The following is a 17,141-nucleotide window of genomic DNA, read 5'->3' on the forward strand; positions in this document are numbered from 1 at the left end:
CTTCTGAGCGAATAGAGATAGACACGAGTGTACTGTATCAACACCTTCTTAGTGAAATAGAGATAGACACGAGTGTACTGTATCAACACCTTCTTAGTGAAATAGAGATAGACACGAGTGTACTGTATCAACACCTTCTGAGCGAATAGAGATAGACACGAGTGTACTGTATCAACACCTTCTTAGTGAATAGAGATAGACACGAGTGTACTGTATCAACACCTTCTGAGCGAATAGAGATAGACACGAGTGTACTGTATAAACACCTTCTTAGCGAATAGAGATAGACACGAGTGTACTGTATAAACACCTTCTTAGCGAATAGAGATAGACACGAGTGTACTGTATCAACACCTTCTGAGCGAATAGAGATAGACACAAGTGTACTGTATCAACACCTTCTGAGCGAATAGAGATAGACACGAGTGTACTGTATCAACACCTTCTGAGCGAATAGAGATAGACACGAGTGTACTGTATCAACACCTTCTTAGTGAAATAGAGATAGACACGAGTGTACTGTATCAACACCTTCTGAGCGAATAGAGATAGACACAAGTGTACTGTATCAACACCTTCTTAGTGAAATAGAGATAGACACGAGTGTACTGTATCAACACCTTCTTAGTGAAATAGAGATAGACACGAGTGTACTGTATAAACACCTTCTTAGTGAAATAGAGATAGACACGAGTGTACTGTATCAACACCTTCTTAGTGAAATAGAGATAGACACGAGTGTACTGTATCAACACCTTCTGAGCGAATAGAGATAGACACGAGTGTACTGTATCAACACCTTCTGAGCGAATAGAGATAGACACGAGTGTACTGTATCAACACCTTCTTAGTGAAATAGAGATAGACACGAGTGTACTGTATCAACACCTTCTGAGCGAATAGAGATAGACACGAGTGTACTGTATCAACACCTTCTGAGCGAATAGAGATAGACACAAGTGTACTGTATCAACACCTTCTTAGTGAAATAGAGATAGACACGAGTGTACTGTATCAACACCTTCTGAGCGAATAGAGATAGACACAAGTGTACTGTATCAACACCTTCTTAGTGAAATAGAGATAGACACGAGTGTACTGTATCAACACCTTCTTAGTGAAATAGAGATAGACACGAGTGTACTGTATCAACACCTTCTGAGCGAATAGAGATAGACACGAGTGTACTGTATCAACACCTTCTGAGCGAATAGAGATAGACACGAGTGTACTGTATCAACACCTTCTGAGCGAATAGAGATAGACACGAGTGTACTGTATCAACACCTTCTTAGTGAAATAGAGATAGACACGAGTGTACTGTATCAACACCTTCTGAGCGAATAGAGATAGACACGAGTGTACTGTATCAACACCTTCTGAGCGAATGGAGATAGACACGAGTGTACTGTATCAACACCTTCTGAGCGAATAGAGATAGACACGAGTGTACTGTATCAACACCTTCTGAGCGAATAGAGATAGACACGAGTGTACTGTATCAACACCTTCTTAGTGAAATAGAGATAGACACGAGTGTACTGTATCAACACCTTCTTAGTGAATAGAGATAGACACGAGTGTACTGTATCAACACCTTCTGAGTGAATAGAGATAGACACGAGTGTACTGTATCAACACCTTCTTAGTGAAATAGAGATAGACACGAGTGTACTGTATCAACACCTTCTTAGTGAATAGAGATAGACACGAGTGTACTGTATAAACACCTTCTGAGCGAATAGAGATAGACACGAGTGTACTGTATCAACACCTTCTTAGTGAATAGAGATAGACACAAGTGTACTGTATCAACACCTTCTTAGCGAATAGAGATAGACACGAGTGTACTGTATCAACACCTTCTTAGCGAATAGAGATAGACACGAGTGTACTGTATAAACACCTTCTGAGCGAATAGAGATAGACACGAGTGTACTGTATCAACACCTTCTTAGTGAATAGAGATAGACACGAGTGTACTGTATGAACACCTTCTGAGCGAATAGAGATAGACACGAGTGTACTGTATCAACACCTTCTTAGTGAATAGAGATAGACACGAGTGTACTGTATAAACACCTTCTTAGCGAATAGAGATAGACACGAGTGTACTGTATAAACACCTTCTTAGTGAATAGAGATAGACACGAGTGTACTGTATAAACACCTTCTGAGCGAATAGAGATAGACACGAGTGTACTGTATCAACACCTTCTTAGCGAATAGAGATAGACACGAGTGTACTGTATAAACACCTTCTGAGCGAATAGAGATAGACACGAGTGTACTGTATAAACACCTTCTGAGCGAATAGAGATAGACACGAGTGTACTGTATCAACACCTTCTGAGCGAATAGAGATAGACACGAGTGTACTGTATCAACACCTTCTGAGCGAATAGAGATAGACACGAGTGTACTGTATAAACACCTTCTTAGCGAATAGAGATAGACACGAGTGTACTGTATAAACACCTTCTTAGTGAATAGAGATAGACACGAGTGTACTGTATCAACACCTTCTGAGCGAATAGAGATAGACACGAGTGTACTGTATCAACACCTTCTGAGCGAATAGAGATAGACACGAGTGTACTGTATAAACACCTTCTTAGCGAATAGAGATAGACACGAGTGTACTGTATAAACACCTTCTTAGCGAATAGAGATAGACACGAGTGTACTGTATCAACACCTTCTTAGTGAATAGAGATAGACACGAGTGTACTGTATAAACACCTTCTTAGCGAATAGAGATAGACACGAGTGTACTGTATAAACACCTTCTTAGTGAATAGAGATAGACACGAGTGTACTGTATCAACACCTTCTTAGCGAATAGAGATAGACACGAGTGTACTGTATAAACACCTTCTTAGCGAATAGAGATAGACACGAGTGTACTGTATAAACACCTTCTTAGCGAATAGAGATAGACACGAGTGTACTGTATAAACACCTTCTGAGCGAATAGAGATAGACACGAGTGTACTGTATCAACACCTTCTTAGCGAATAGAGATAGACACAAGTGTACTGTATAAACACCTTAGCGAATAGAGATAGACACAAGTGTACTGTATAAACACCTTCTGAGCGAATAGAGATAGACACGAGTGTACTGTATCAACACCTTCTGAGCGAATAGAGATAGACACGAGTTTACTGTATAAACACCTTCTTAGCGAATAGAGATAGACACGAGTGTACTGTATAAACACCTTCTTAGCGAATAGAGATAGACACGAGTGTACTGTATAAACACCTTCTTAGTGAATAGAGATAGACACGAGTGTACTGTATCAACACCTTCTGAGCGAATAGAGATAGACACGAGTGTACTGTATCAACACCTTCTTAGCGAATAGAGATAGACACGAGTGTACTGTATAAACACCTTCTTAGCGAATAGAGATAGACACGAGTGTACTGTATAAACACCTTCTGAGCGAATAGAGATAGACACGAGTGTACTGTATAAACACCTTCTTAGTGAAATAGAGATAGACACGAGTGTACTGTATCAACACCTTCTGAGCGAATAGAGATAGACACGAGTGTACTGTATCAACACCTTCTGAGCGAATAGAGATAGACACGAGTGTACTGTATCAACACCTTCTAGAGGAATAGAGATAGACACGAGTGTACTGTATCAACACCTTCTGAGCGAATAGAGATAGACACGAGTGTACTGTATCAACACCTTCTGAGCGAATAGAGATAGACACGAGTGTACTGTATCAACACCTTCTGAGCGAATAGAGATAGACACGAGTGTACTGTATCAACACCTTCTGAGCGAATAGAGATAGACACGAGTGTACTGTATCAACACCTTCTGAGCGAATAGAGATAGATACGAGTGTACTGTATCAACACCTTCTGAGCGAATAGAGATAGACACGAGTGTACTGTATCAACACCTTCCGAGCGAATAGAGATAGACACGAGTGTACTGTATCAACACCTTCTTAGTGAATAGAGATAGACACGAGTGTACTGTATCAACACCTTCTTAGTGAATAGAGATAGACACGAGTGTACTGTATCAACACCTTCTGAGCGAATAGAGATAGACACGAGTGTACTGTATCAACACCTTCTGAGCGAATAGAGATAGACACGAGTGTACTGTATCAACACCTTCTGAGCGAATAGAGATAGACACGAGTGTACTGTATCAACACCTTCTGAGCGAATAGAGATAGACACGAGTGTACTGTATCAACACCTTCTTAGTGAAATAGAGATAGACACGAGTGTACTGCATAAACACCTTCTGAGCGAATAGAGATAGACACGAGTGTACTGTATCAACACCTTCTTAGTGAATAGAGATAGACACGAGTGTACTGTATAAACACCTTCTGAGCGAATAGAGATAGACACGAGTGTACTGTATCAACACCTTCTTAGTGAAATAGAGATAGACACGAGTGTACTGTATCAACACCTTCTGAGCGAATAGAGATAGACACGAGTGTACTGTATCAACACCTTCTGAGCGAATAGAGATAGACACGAGTGTACTGTATCAACACCTTCTTAGTGAAATAGAGATAGACACGAGTGTACTGTATCAACACCTTCTGAGCGAATAGAGATAGACACGAGTGTACTGTATCAACACCTTCTGAGCGAATAGAGATAGACACGAGTGTACTGTATCAACACCTTCTTAGTGAAATAGAGATAGACACGAGTGTACTGTATCAACACCTTCTTAGCGAATAGAGATAGACACGAGTGTACTGTATCAACACCTTCTTAGTGAATAGAGATAGACACGAGTGTACTGTATAAACACCTTCTGAGCGAATAGAGATAGACACGAGTGTACTGTATCAACACCTTCTGAGCGAATAGAGATAGACACGAGTGTACTGTATCAACACCTTCTTAGTGAAATAGAGATAGACACGAGTGTACTGTATCAACACCTTCTGAGCGAATAGAGATAGACACGAGTGTACTGTATCAACACCTTCTGAGCGAATAGAGATAGACACGAGTGTACTGTATCAACACCTTCTTAGTGAAATAGAGATAGACACGAGTGTACTGTATCAACACCTTCTTAGCGAATAGAGATAGACACGAGTGTACTGTATCAACACCTTCTTAGTGAATAGAGATAGACACGAGTGTACTGTATCAACACCTTCTTAGCGAATAGAGATAGACACGAGTGTACTGTATCAACACCTTCTTAGTGAATAGAGATAGACACGAGTGTACTGTATCAACACCTTCTTAGTGAATAGAGATAGACACGAGTGTACTGTATAAACACCTTCTGAGCGAATAGAGATAGACACGAGTGTACTGTATCAACACCTTCTGAGCGAATAGAGATAGACACGAGTGTACTGTATCAACACCTTCTTAGTGAAATAGAGATAGACACGAGTGTACTGTATCAACACCTTCTGAGCGAATAGAGATAGACACGAGTGTACTGTATCAACACCTTCTGAGCGAATAGAGATAGACACGAGTGTACTGTATCAACACCTTCTTAGTGAAATAGAGATAGACACGAGTGTACTGTATCAACACCTTCTTAGCGAATAGAGATAGACACGAGTGTACTGTATCAACACCTTCTGAGCGAATAGAGATAGACACGAGTGTACTGTATCAACACCTTCTGAGCGAATAGAGATAGACACGAGTGTACTGTATAAACACCTTCTGAGCGAATAGACATAGACACGAGTGTACTGTATCAACACCTTCTGAGCGAATAGAGATAGACACGAGTGTACTGTATCAACACCTTCTTAGTGAATAGAGATAGACACGAGTGTACTGTATCAACACCTTCTGAGTGAAATAGAGATAGACACGAGTGTACTGTATCAACACCTTCTGAGCGAATAGAGATAGACACGAGTGTACTGTATCAACACCTTCTGAGCGAATAGAGATAGACACGAGTGTACTGTATCAACACCTTCTGAGCGAATAGAGATAGACACGAGTGTACTGTATCAACACCTTCTTAGTGAAATAGAGATAGACACGAGTGTACTGTATCAACACCTTCTGAGCGAATAGAGAAAGACACCAGTGTACTGTATAAACACCTTCTGAGCGAATAGAGATAGACACGAGTGTACTGTATCAACACCTTCTGAGCGAATAGAGATAGACACGAGTGTACTGTATCAACACCTTCTGAGCGAATAGAGATAGACACGAGTGTACTGTATCAACACCTTCTGAGCGAATAGAGATAGACACGAGTGTACTGTATCAACACCTTCTTAGTGAATAGAGATAGACACCAGTGTACTGTATAAACACCTTCTGAGCGAATAGAGATAGACACGAGTGTACTGTATCAACACCTTCTGAGCGAATAGAGATAGACACGAGTGTACTGTATCAACACCTTCTGAGCGAATAGAGATAGACACGAGTGTACTGTATCAACACCTTCTTAGTGAATAGAGATAGACACGAGTGTACTGTATCAACACCTTCTTAGTGAATAGAGATAGACACTAGTGTACTGTATCAACACCTTCTGAGCGAATAGAGATAGACACGAGTGTACTGTATCAACACCTTCTGAGCGAATAGAGATAGACACGAGTGTACTGTATCAACACCTTCTGAGCGAATAGAGATAGACACGAGTGTACTGTATCAACACCTTCTTAGTGAATAGAGATAGACACCAGTGTACTGTATAAACACCTTCTGAGCGAATAGAGATAGACACGAGTGTACTGTATCAACACCTTCTGAGCGAATAGAGAGAGACACGAGTGTACTGTATCAACACCTTCTGAGCGAATAGAGATAGACACGAGTGTACTGTATCAACACCTTCTGAGCGAATAGAGATAGACACGAGTGTACTGTATCAACACCTTCTTAGTGAAATAGAGATAGACACGAGTGTACTGTATCAACACCTTCTGAGCGAATAGAGATAGACACGAGTGTACTGTATCAACACCTTCTTAGTGAAATAGAGATAGACACGAGTGTACTGTATCAACACCTTCTGAGTGAAATAGAGATAGACACGAGTGTACTGTATCAACACCTTCTTAGTGAATAGAGATAGACACGAGTGTACTGTATCAACACCTTCTGAGCGAATAGAGATAGACACGAGTGTACTGTATCAACACCTTCTTAGTGAAATAGAGATAGACACGAGTGTACTGTATCAACACCTTCTTAGTGAAATAGAGATAGACACGAGTGTACTGTATCAACACCTTCTGAGCGAATAGAGATAGACACGAGTGTACTGTATCAACACCTTCTTAGTGAATAGAGATAGACACGAGTGTACTGTATCAACACCTTCTGAGCGAATAGAGATAGACACGAGTGTACTGTATAAACACCTTCTTAGCGAATAGAGATAGACACGAGTGTACTGTATAAACACCTTCTTAGCGAATAGAGATAGACACGAGTGTACTGTATCAACACCTTCTGAGCGAATAGAGATAGACACAAGTGTACTGTATCAACACCTTCTGAGCGAATAGAGATAGACACGAGTGTACTGTATCAACACCTTCTGAGCGAATAGAGATAGACACGAGTGTACTGTATCAACACCTTCTTAGTGAAATAGAGATAGACACGAGTGTACTGTATCAACACCTTCTGAGCGAATAGAGATAGACACAAGTGTACTGTATCAACACCTTCTTAGTGAAATAGAGATAGACACGAGTGTACTGTATCAACACCTTCTTAGTGAAATAGAGATAGACACGAGTGTACTGTATAAACACCTTCTTAGTGAAATAGAGATAGACACGAGTGTACTGTATCAACACCTTCTTAGTGAAATAGAGATAGACACGAGTGTACTGTATCAACACCTTCTGAGCGAATAGAGATAGACACGAGTGTACTGTATCAACACCTTCTGAGCGAATAGAGATAGACACGAGTGTACTGTATCAACACCTTCTTAGTGAAATAGAGATAGACACGAGTGTACTGTATCAACACCTTCTGAGCGAATAGAGATAGACACGAGTGTACTGTATCAACACCTTCTGAGCGAATAGAGATAGACACAAGTGTACTGTATCAACACCTTCTTAGTGAAATAGAGATAGACACGAGTGTACTGTATCAACACCTTCTGAGCGAATAGAGATAGACACAAGTGTACTGTATCAACACCTTCTTAGTGAAATAGAGATAGACACGAGTGTACTGTATCAACACCTTCTTAGTGAAATAGAGATAGACACGAGTGTACTGTATCAACACCTTCTGAGCGAATAGAGATAGACACGAGTGTACTGTATCAACACCTTCTGAGCGAATAGAGATAGACACGAGTGTACTGTATCAACACCTTCTGAGCGAATAGAGATAGACACGAGTGTACTGTATCAACACCTTCTTAGTGAAATAGAGATAGACACGAGTGTACTGTATCAACACCTTCTGAGCGAATAGAGATAGACACGAGTGTACTGTATCAACACCTTCTGAGCGAATGGAGATAGACACGAGTGTACTGTATCAACACCTTCTGAGCGAATAGAGATAGACACGAGTGTACTGTATCAACACCTTCTGAGCGAATAGAGATAGACACGAGTGTACTGTATCAACACCTTCTTAGTGAAATAGAGATAGACACGAGTGTACTGTATCAACACCTTCTTAGTGAATAGAGATAGACACGAGTGTACTGTATCAACACCTTCTGAGTGAATAGAGATAGACACGAGTGTACTGTATCAACACCTTCTTAGTGAAATAGAGATAGACACGAGTGTACTGTATCAACACCTTCTTAGTGAATAGAGATAGACACGAGTGTACTGTATAAACACCTTCTGAGCGAATAGAGATAGACACGAGTGTACTGTATCAACACCTTCTTAGTGAATAGAGATAGACACAAGTGTACTGTATCAACACCTTCTTAGCGAATAGAGATAGACACGAGTGTACTGTATCAACACCTTCTTAGCGAATAGAGATAGACACGAGTGTACTGTATAAACACCTTCTGAGCGAATAGAGATAGACACGAGTGTACTGTATAAACACCTTCTTAGTGAATAGAGATAGACACGAGTGTACTGTATAAACACCTTCTGAGCGAATAGAGATAGACACGAGTGTACTGTATCAACACCTTCTTAGTGAATAGAGATAGACACGAGTGTACTGTATAAACACCTTCTTAGCGAATAGAGATAGACACGAGTGTACTGTATAAACACCTTCTTAGTGAATAGAGATAGACACGAGTGTACTGTATAAACACCTTCTGAGCGAATAGAGATAGACACGAGTGTACTGTATCAACACCTTCTTAGCGAATAGAGATAGACACGAGTGTACTGTATAAACACCTTCTGAGCGAATAGAGATAGACACGAGTGTACTGTATAAACACCTTCTGAGCGAATAGAGATAGACACGAGTGTACTGTATCAACACCTTCTGAGCGAATAGAGATAGACACGAGTGTACTGTATCAACACCTTCTGAGCGAATAGAGATAGACACGAGTGTACTGTATAAACACCTTCTTAGCGAATAGAGATAGACACGAGTGTACTGTATAAACACCTTCTTAGTGAATAGAGATAGACACGAGTGTACTGTATCAACACCTTCTGAGCGAATAGAGATAGACACGAGTGTACTGTATCAACACCTTCTGAGCGAATAGAGATAGACACGAGTGTACTGTATAAACACCTTCTTAGCGAATAGAGATAGACACGAGTGTACTGTATAAACACCTTCTTAGCGAATAGAGATAGACACGAGTGTACTGTATCAACATCTTCTGAGCGAATAGAGATAGACACGAGTGTACTGTATCAACACCTTCTTAGTGAATAGAGATAGACACGAGTGTACTGTATAAACACCTTCTTAGCGAATAGAGATAGACACGAGTGTACTGTATAAACACCTTCTTAGTGAATAGAGATAGACACGAGTGTACTGTATCAACACCTTCTGAGCGAATAGAGATAGACACGAGTGTACTGTATCAACACCTTCTTAGCGAATAGAGATAGACACGAGTGTACTGTATAAACACCTTCTTAGCGAATAGAGATAGACACGAGTGTACTGTATAAACACCTTCTGAGCGAATAGAGATAGACACGAGTGTACTGTATCAACACCTTCTTAGCGAATAGAGATAGACACAAGTGTACTGTATAAACACCTTAGCGAATAGAGATAGACACAAGTGTACTGTATAAACACCTTCTGAGCGAATAGAGATAGACACGAGTGTACTGTATCAACACCTTCTGAGCGAATAGAGATAGACACGAGTTTACTGTATAAACACCTTCTTAGCGAATAGAGATAGACACAAGTGTACTGTATAAACACCTTCTGAGCGAATAGAGATAGACACAAGTGTACTGTAACTCTATTCCCGCTGAAGCTGAGGTTGGCCCTAAGATTCTGCTAAACATCTCCTTTTGTGTTCCACTGAAGATAGAAAGTCATACATGTTTGAAACAACATGAGGGTGAGGAAATGCTGACAGAATTGTTATTTCTTTTGGTTAGAGTCCCTCATAAAAGTTTATCATGTGATAGCATCCATTGCATGTTCAGTAAGTTAAGCTTATACATTACAATGCCTGTTTAATAACATAGTTAAAATGTTCCTGTTTCAAAACGGGCAGTTTTGTCTGTTTTTTGGAAACGTTTTGAATGATTCCAATCTGGGAAAACTCATTGTTAAGTTGTAATTAAAGTACTTTTTAAACACTTTGGTCCCTGTAATGTTGTTAAGTTATTTTGTGTATTGTGTATTTGTGTAAGATCCAGTCCTCTTTAATCACCTTAGTCTTGGTAATACACCGTGTTGTCATGTTTGTGTGTTGCGTGTTGTGTGTGTGTGTGTGTGTGTTCATGTACCATTAAACACACCGGTCCCTGTAATGTTGGATTGTGCGGTTGTGTATTGTGTTTAAGATCCAGTCCTCTTTAATCACCTTAGTCTTGGTAATACACCGTGTTGTCAGGTTTGTGTGTGTGTGTGGTCATGTACCAGTAAAACACATTTGTCCCTGTAATCCACTGAAATGACATATTTAGTGTATTGTAAAAAGAGTGTCCTCATAATCAGGTCGGGCCCCAAAAATCACAATTATGTCAGAGGCGGGAACATTTTAGGATGGGCTGGAATGTCCTTGTATACCACCAAAATATCATATGGTCATATTTTCTGTTCTGTTGTGTGTATAGAACATTTGAAGTCAGATTTGTGATCTGCAGATTAAAACAAAATTTTTGATAGTTTTATCATCACTGTAGGGCATTGGGAAAGGGGTGTCCCCATATACCACCACCAAACTTGTTTGGGCATCAGTGTCCTTCTATACCACAAAAACAAGTATGTGTGTGTGTGTGTGTGTGTGTGTGTGTGTGTGTGTGTGTGTGTGTGTGCGTGCGTGCGTGCGTGCGTGCGTGCGTGCGTGCGTGCGTGCGTGCGTGCGTGCGTGCGTGCGTGCGTGCGTGCGTGCGTGTGTGAGATCTCTATATAAATACATGTTTGATCTTTCTCTTTAATACTCAGCAAGCAAAGGCTTGTGAATTTGAAAGAGAAATCGCTTGCACAATCAGATGGTTGCATGATTATAAAATGTTTGGCAGTTTTCGACAGCGTGATTTCCTAACAGGTGTCACACACTAGCCATAGTCCTCTGAGCTTTCAGTGGCCTTTATTCTGTGGGTTACAGTCGGATGTAAACTAGTGTGTTAAGAGAATTCAGGTGAGAGACTGTATGAGACTAATGTAGCGTTTTCTGTGTGTATGTGTGTATGTCAGGACCTAGTTTAGGTTCTGGCACACTTCTGAGTGGACCAAATACAGAGGAATGTGTATCCAGGGACCAGAAGAGGGTTTCTCATGCTGGAATGATGAAATTGATTATTATTATTATTACGTCATTTTTATCTTCATTTGTCCAACTGTTTATAGAAAGCAAGCACACGTTTTACATAAATATGAATGTGAATTATAAATAATACCTATATTTTCTTTTATCGTTATAATTATATTATATATACTATTGTAAATAATATTGTATTACTATAAATATTAATATTAATATTTTGGAAAATAGTTAACAGTAAAAAACTATTTTAAAATACATTTAGTATTATTTCTGTGCTGTTATATAGTATTCAGTAATAATTTGAATTATCTTTTATTTTAATTTATATATTTTCATTTTCCTTTCAGTATTAGTAATTGTATGTGCTTTCGTCTTTTTATTAATTTTTTTATTTTTTATTTTTGTGTTATTTTAGTATTTATTAGTATTATTTATATACTGCTATAGTACAACCCGAATTCCGGAAAAGTTTTTTTTTTAATTTTAATAAAATGAAAACTAAAAGACTTTTAAATCACATGAGCCAATATTATATTCACAATAGAACATAGATAACATGGCAAATGTTTAAACTGAGAAAGTTTACAATTTTATGCACAAAATGAGCTCATTTCAATTTTGATTTCTGCTACAGGTCTCAAAATAGTTGGGACGGGGCATGTTTACCATGGTGTAGTATCTCCTTTTCTTTTCAAAACAGTTTGAAGACGTCTGGGCATTGAGGCTATGAGTTGCTGGAGTTTTGCTGTTGGAATTTGGTCCCATTCTTGCCTTATATAGATTTCCAGCTGCTGAAGAGTTTGTGGTCGTCTTTGACGTATTTTTCGTTTAATGATGTGCCAAATGTTCTCTATAGGTGAAAGATCTGGACTGCAGGCAGGCCAGGTTAGCACCCGGACTCTTCTACGACGAAGCCATGCTGTTGTTATAGCTGCAGTATGTGGTTTTGCATTGTCCTGCTGAAATAAACAAGGCCTTCCCTGAAATAGACGTTGTTTGGAGGGAAGCATATGTTGCTCTAAAACCTTTATATACCTTTCAGCATTCACAGAGCCTTCCAAAACATGCAAGCTGCCCATACCGTATGCACTTATGCACCCCCATACCATCAGAGATGCTGGCTTTTGAACTGAACGCTGATAACATGCTGGAAGGTCTCCCTCCTCTTTAGCCCGGAGGACACGGCGTCCGTGATTTCCAACAAGAATGTCAAATTTGGACTCGTCTGACCATAAAACACTATTCCACTTTGAAATAGTCCATTTTAAATGAGCCTTGGCCCACAGGACACGACGGCGCTTCTGGACCATGTTCACATATGGCTTCCTTTTTGCAGGATAGAGCTTTAGTTGGCATCTGCTGATGGCACAGCGGATTGTGTTTACCGACAGTGGTTTCTGAAAGTATTCCTGGGCCCATTTAGTAATGTCATTGACACAATCATGCCGATGAGTGATGCAGTGTCGTCTGAGAGCCCGAAGACCACGGGCATCCAATAAAGGTCTCCGGCCTTGTCCCTTACGCACAGAGATTTCTCCAGTTTCTCTGAATCTTTTGATGATGTTATGCACTGTAGATGATGAGATTTGCAAAGCCTTTGCAATTTGACGTTGAGGAACATTGTTTTTAAAGTTTTCCACAATTTTTTATGCAGTCTTTCACAGATTGGAGAGCCTCTGACCATCTTTACTTCTGAGAGACTCTGCTTCTCTAAGACAAAGCTTTTATAGCTAATCATGTTACAGACCTGATATCAATTAACTTAATCACTAGATGTTCTCCCAGCTGAATCTTTTCAAAACTGCTTGCTTTTTTAGCCATTTGTTGCCCCCGTGCCAACTTTTTTGAGAACTGTAGCAGGCATTAAATTTTAAATGAGCTAATTAAGTGGATAAAAGTGTAAAATTTCTCAGTTTAAACATTTGCTACGTTATCTATGTTCTATTTTGAATAAAATATTGGCTCATGTGATTTGAAATTCCTTTAGTTTTCATTTTATTAAAATTTAAAAAACGTCCCAACTTTTCCGGAATTCGGGTTGTATTATTATTATTTATTAGTATTTTAATTAGATTTCATAGTTTTCATTTTAATTTCAGATTTAGTAATTTTGTTATGTATTTTTGTACATAACTGTCTTTTGAGATTTTTATTTAGTAGCTAGTTTAGTACTTCAACATTTTTATTTCAGTTTGTTGCCAAAGTTCAATGAGAGATTGACACTACACTTACATGAAGACGCCTTTTAAATAAAAATTATTAACAATCTTTTCAAATCTCAATATTATCATATTCATAATTATTAGAAATTCATCCCTGTTTATTCACTCATGTGTGTTATTGTGATAAAACAAGACTAATACTTTATCTTTAAAAAAGGAGTTTAATGTTTTACTCATTATCCAAGCCTCTTTCCACAGTCTTTCTCTGTAAAGTTACTTTTTGGATACTTTTTAATTGAACTGAATTGATCACAGAATCTACATCACATTAGTATGATCTGTATGTAAAGCTATGATACTGTATGTATCTGTTTACAAACACATAATGTTTATTGTAGATATATAAAGTAATGTGTAGTCATCATGGCTATGAAAACTGATCTGGTATACATGGTGATCAATGTCTAGAGGAAATAAGATGATGTCAAGGACAGAGCCCTTAATAAACATCATTGAACGGCAAACTCTTAGTTATGCTTTAGTCAATATACAGTACAGTAGAGAGGCAGTATATAACATACAGTATTTGCACATTAATTGTTTTTGTTATATAACTATATAATTTTCATTTCACAAAAAGGGTTATTTTATTATAATAAACTTTATTTGTAGAATCCTACAAAAAAAAAAATTGGGTAATACGTTATATATATTATATCTGTATTTTATTGTAAAATCTAAATTCTATTAGTGCAAGTCCAAGTCTAATTTTCAATACACTACATGTTACAAGTTAGATTTATAAACTTTGTTAAAAAGCCAAGAACTGCATATGTTTTCTATTTCTCAAGTCTCAAGGTTTTTTGGGACTCTTTTTTTGTGCATTTTGAGTCAAAGTATCAGGGTTTTCATTAACTGAAATAAAGCTGATATATATATAAAACTTAAACTAAATTTGAAATGTTGCCTTGAAGTAATAAAACAGGTTTAAGTTGTGGTACTAATTAAATAAATCTAAATAGAAATATAAATGCATGATAAAGAAAATGCTTGTAGGTTACGCCTATCAAACTCTTTCTTTCTTTTTTTTTTTTTTCAGTATGTGGCGTGCGGATCTCTTCTGTTCATTCTCATCTCCATTTCCACCTTCTGCATGGAGACGCACGAAGCGTTCAACACCATCTACACCAAAACAGAGACAGTTATGGAGGGGAACGTGACGAGAGAGGAGATCGTGTACGAGGTGGTGACGGACAGATGGCTGACGTACGTGGAGGGAGTGTGTGTCGTCTGGTTCACCATCGAGGTGTTCACGCGCATCATCTTCTGCCCCGACAAGGCCGAGTTCTTCAAGAGCGCACTGAACATCATCGACTTCGTGGCCGTCCTGCCTTTCTACCTAGAGGTCAGTCTGAGCGGACTGTCCTCCAAAGCAGCGAAAGACGTGCTGGGCTTCCTGCGAGTGGTGCGCTTCGTCCGAATCCTGCGTATCTTCAAGCTAACGCGCCATTTCGTGGGCTTGCGTGTTCTCGGGCACACGCTTCGTGCAAGTACCAATGAGTTCCTCCTGCTCATCATCTTCCTCGCTCTCGGCGTCCTCATCTTCGCCACCATGATCTACTACGCCGAGAGGATAGGAGCCAGTCCAGACGACCCTACGGCCAGCAAGCACACCAACTTCAAGAACATCCCCATTGGTTTCTGGTGGGCCGTGGTGACCATGACCACTTTAGGCTATGGAGATATGTATCCGGAGACGTGGTCGGGGATGCTGGTGGGGGCGCTGTGTGCCCTCGCAGGAGTGCTGACTATTGCCATGCCCGTCCCCGTCATTGTGAACAACTTCGGCATGTATTACTCTCTGGCCATGGCCAAGCAGAAGCTGCCCAAAAAGAAGAACAAACACATCCCAAGAGCCCCGCAACCCGGCTCGCCCAATTACTGCAAGCCGGATGCCCTCGCCATGGCGACGGCCTCGCCCCAGAGGATTCTGGGTAACGTTCTGGGCGGCATGCTGGGCTCGAGCGGGATGACAGGTGACTGTCCTCTAGCTCAGGAGGAGATCATAGAGATTAACAGAGGTGAGAGACTGAAGGGATACACACAGAATTTCATATCATACACCACCAAAAAGTCTTTCATTGACTGGTTTTAAACCCATGGTGGATTCGGTAAAGTTTTGGATATAAGGAGCTTCAACAATATGTTCACAAACATTTTTACGGAGTGGTTGGTATGACTTTATATCATAATATAGTTAATTTAGCGTGAAATAAAAAATATGATTTATAAATATTTTATATTATATATTATACTGTATTATATTTAAATTTAATTTAATTTATTATATTGAAATTTAATTATTTTAGTGTAATTATTTTAATCCAACTGTAAAAAATAATTATTTCTGGTTATTTCCAAGCTTGTATGTGTGTTTATGTATATGAACACAACAGAATTCAACAAAAATGTATATTTTATGTATATCTGTAATTTGATATATATCAGTAATTTTTTGTATTGTATTTTTTACATATTTTATATTAAATTACTTTTTATACTATCTTTATATATCATATTATCTCTTTATGTAAATCATTTATTATAAATATTATATATATATATATATATATATATATATATATATATAGCTATTTATGAAGAATTCAGTGTATGATTTATGATATGAACTGTAATGTCATACATCGAAAATGTTATTTTTACATAGTATTTTATTCTATATATTCTATATATTAGAGGTTTATATTTATGTATTTATTTACTTTTTAATAGCTTTTTCAGGATAAATCTGTGAATTTAATACTTTAAAAATTAAACTTAACTAATAAAAATGATATTTGATTTAAAAATACAATTTAGCCACAACTATTTAAGACATCTGAAGATAACGAAGAGATGTTTTGGAGCTGTGTGAGGAAAACATTTTGGGTCCGTCGTTAAAACTATATGTTAAAAATGCTACAATACAACATACTGTCCAACACACTGTACAACAGCATGTGTATTTGTGAGTGTTTTTTCCTGATGGACTGCTCTTCCTGCTAATGTCATGTCTATTATCAA

The 17,141-nt window shown here is 38.7% G+C and overlaps 1 protein-coding gene across 4 annotated transcripts in view; it reads left to right on the forward strand.

Moving 5' to 3' along the window:
• kcnc3b (potassium voltage-gated channel, Shaw-related subfamily, member 3b) overlaps positions 1 to 17,141 on the forward strand; it is a 73,663-nt gene that overhangs the window by 36,598 nt on the left and 19,924 nt on the right. For all 4 annotated transcript variants that reach the window (XM_059525118.1, XM_059525120.1, XM_059525121.1 and 1 more), the window contains exon 3: positions 15,157 to 16,138. In XM_059525118.1, coding sequence (XP_059381101.1) covers positions 15,157 to 16,138 — 982 coding nt within the window. The remainder of the gene's footprint in view (positions 1 to 15,156; positions 16,139 to 17,141) is intronic.

Source organism: Carassius carassius, chromosome 35, assembly GCF_963082965.1.
Source record: "Carassius carassius chromosome 35, fCarCar2.1, whole genome shotgun sequence".
NCBI classification, from domain to species: domain Eukaryota; kingdom Metazoa; phylum Chordata; class Actinopteri; order Cypriniformes; family Cyprinidae; genus Carassius; species Carassius carassius.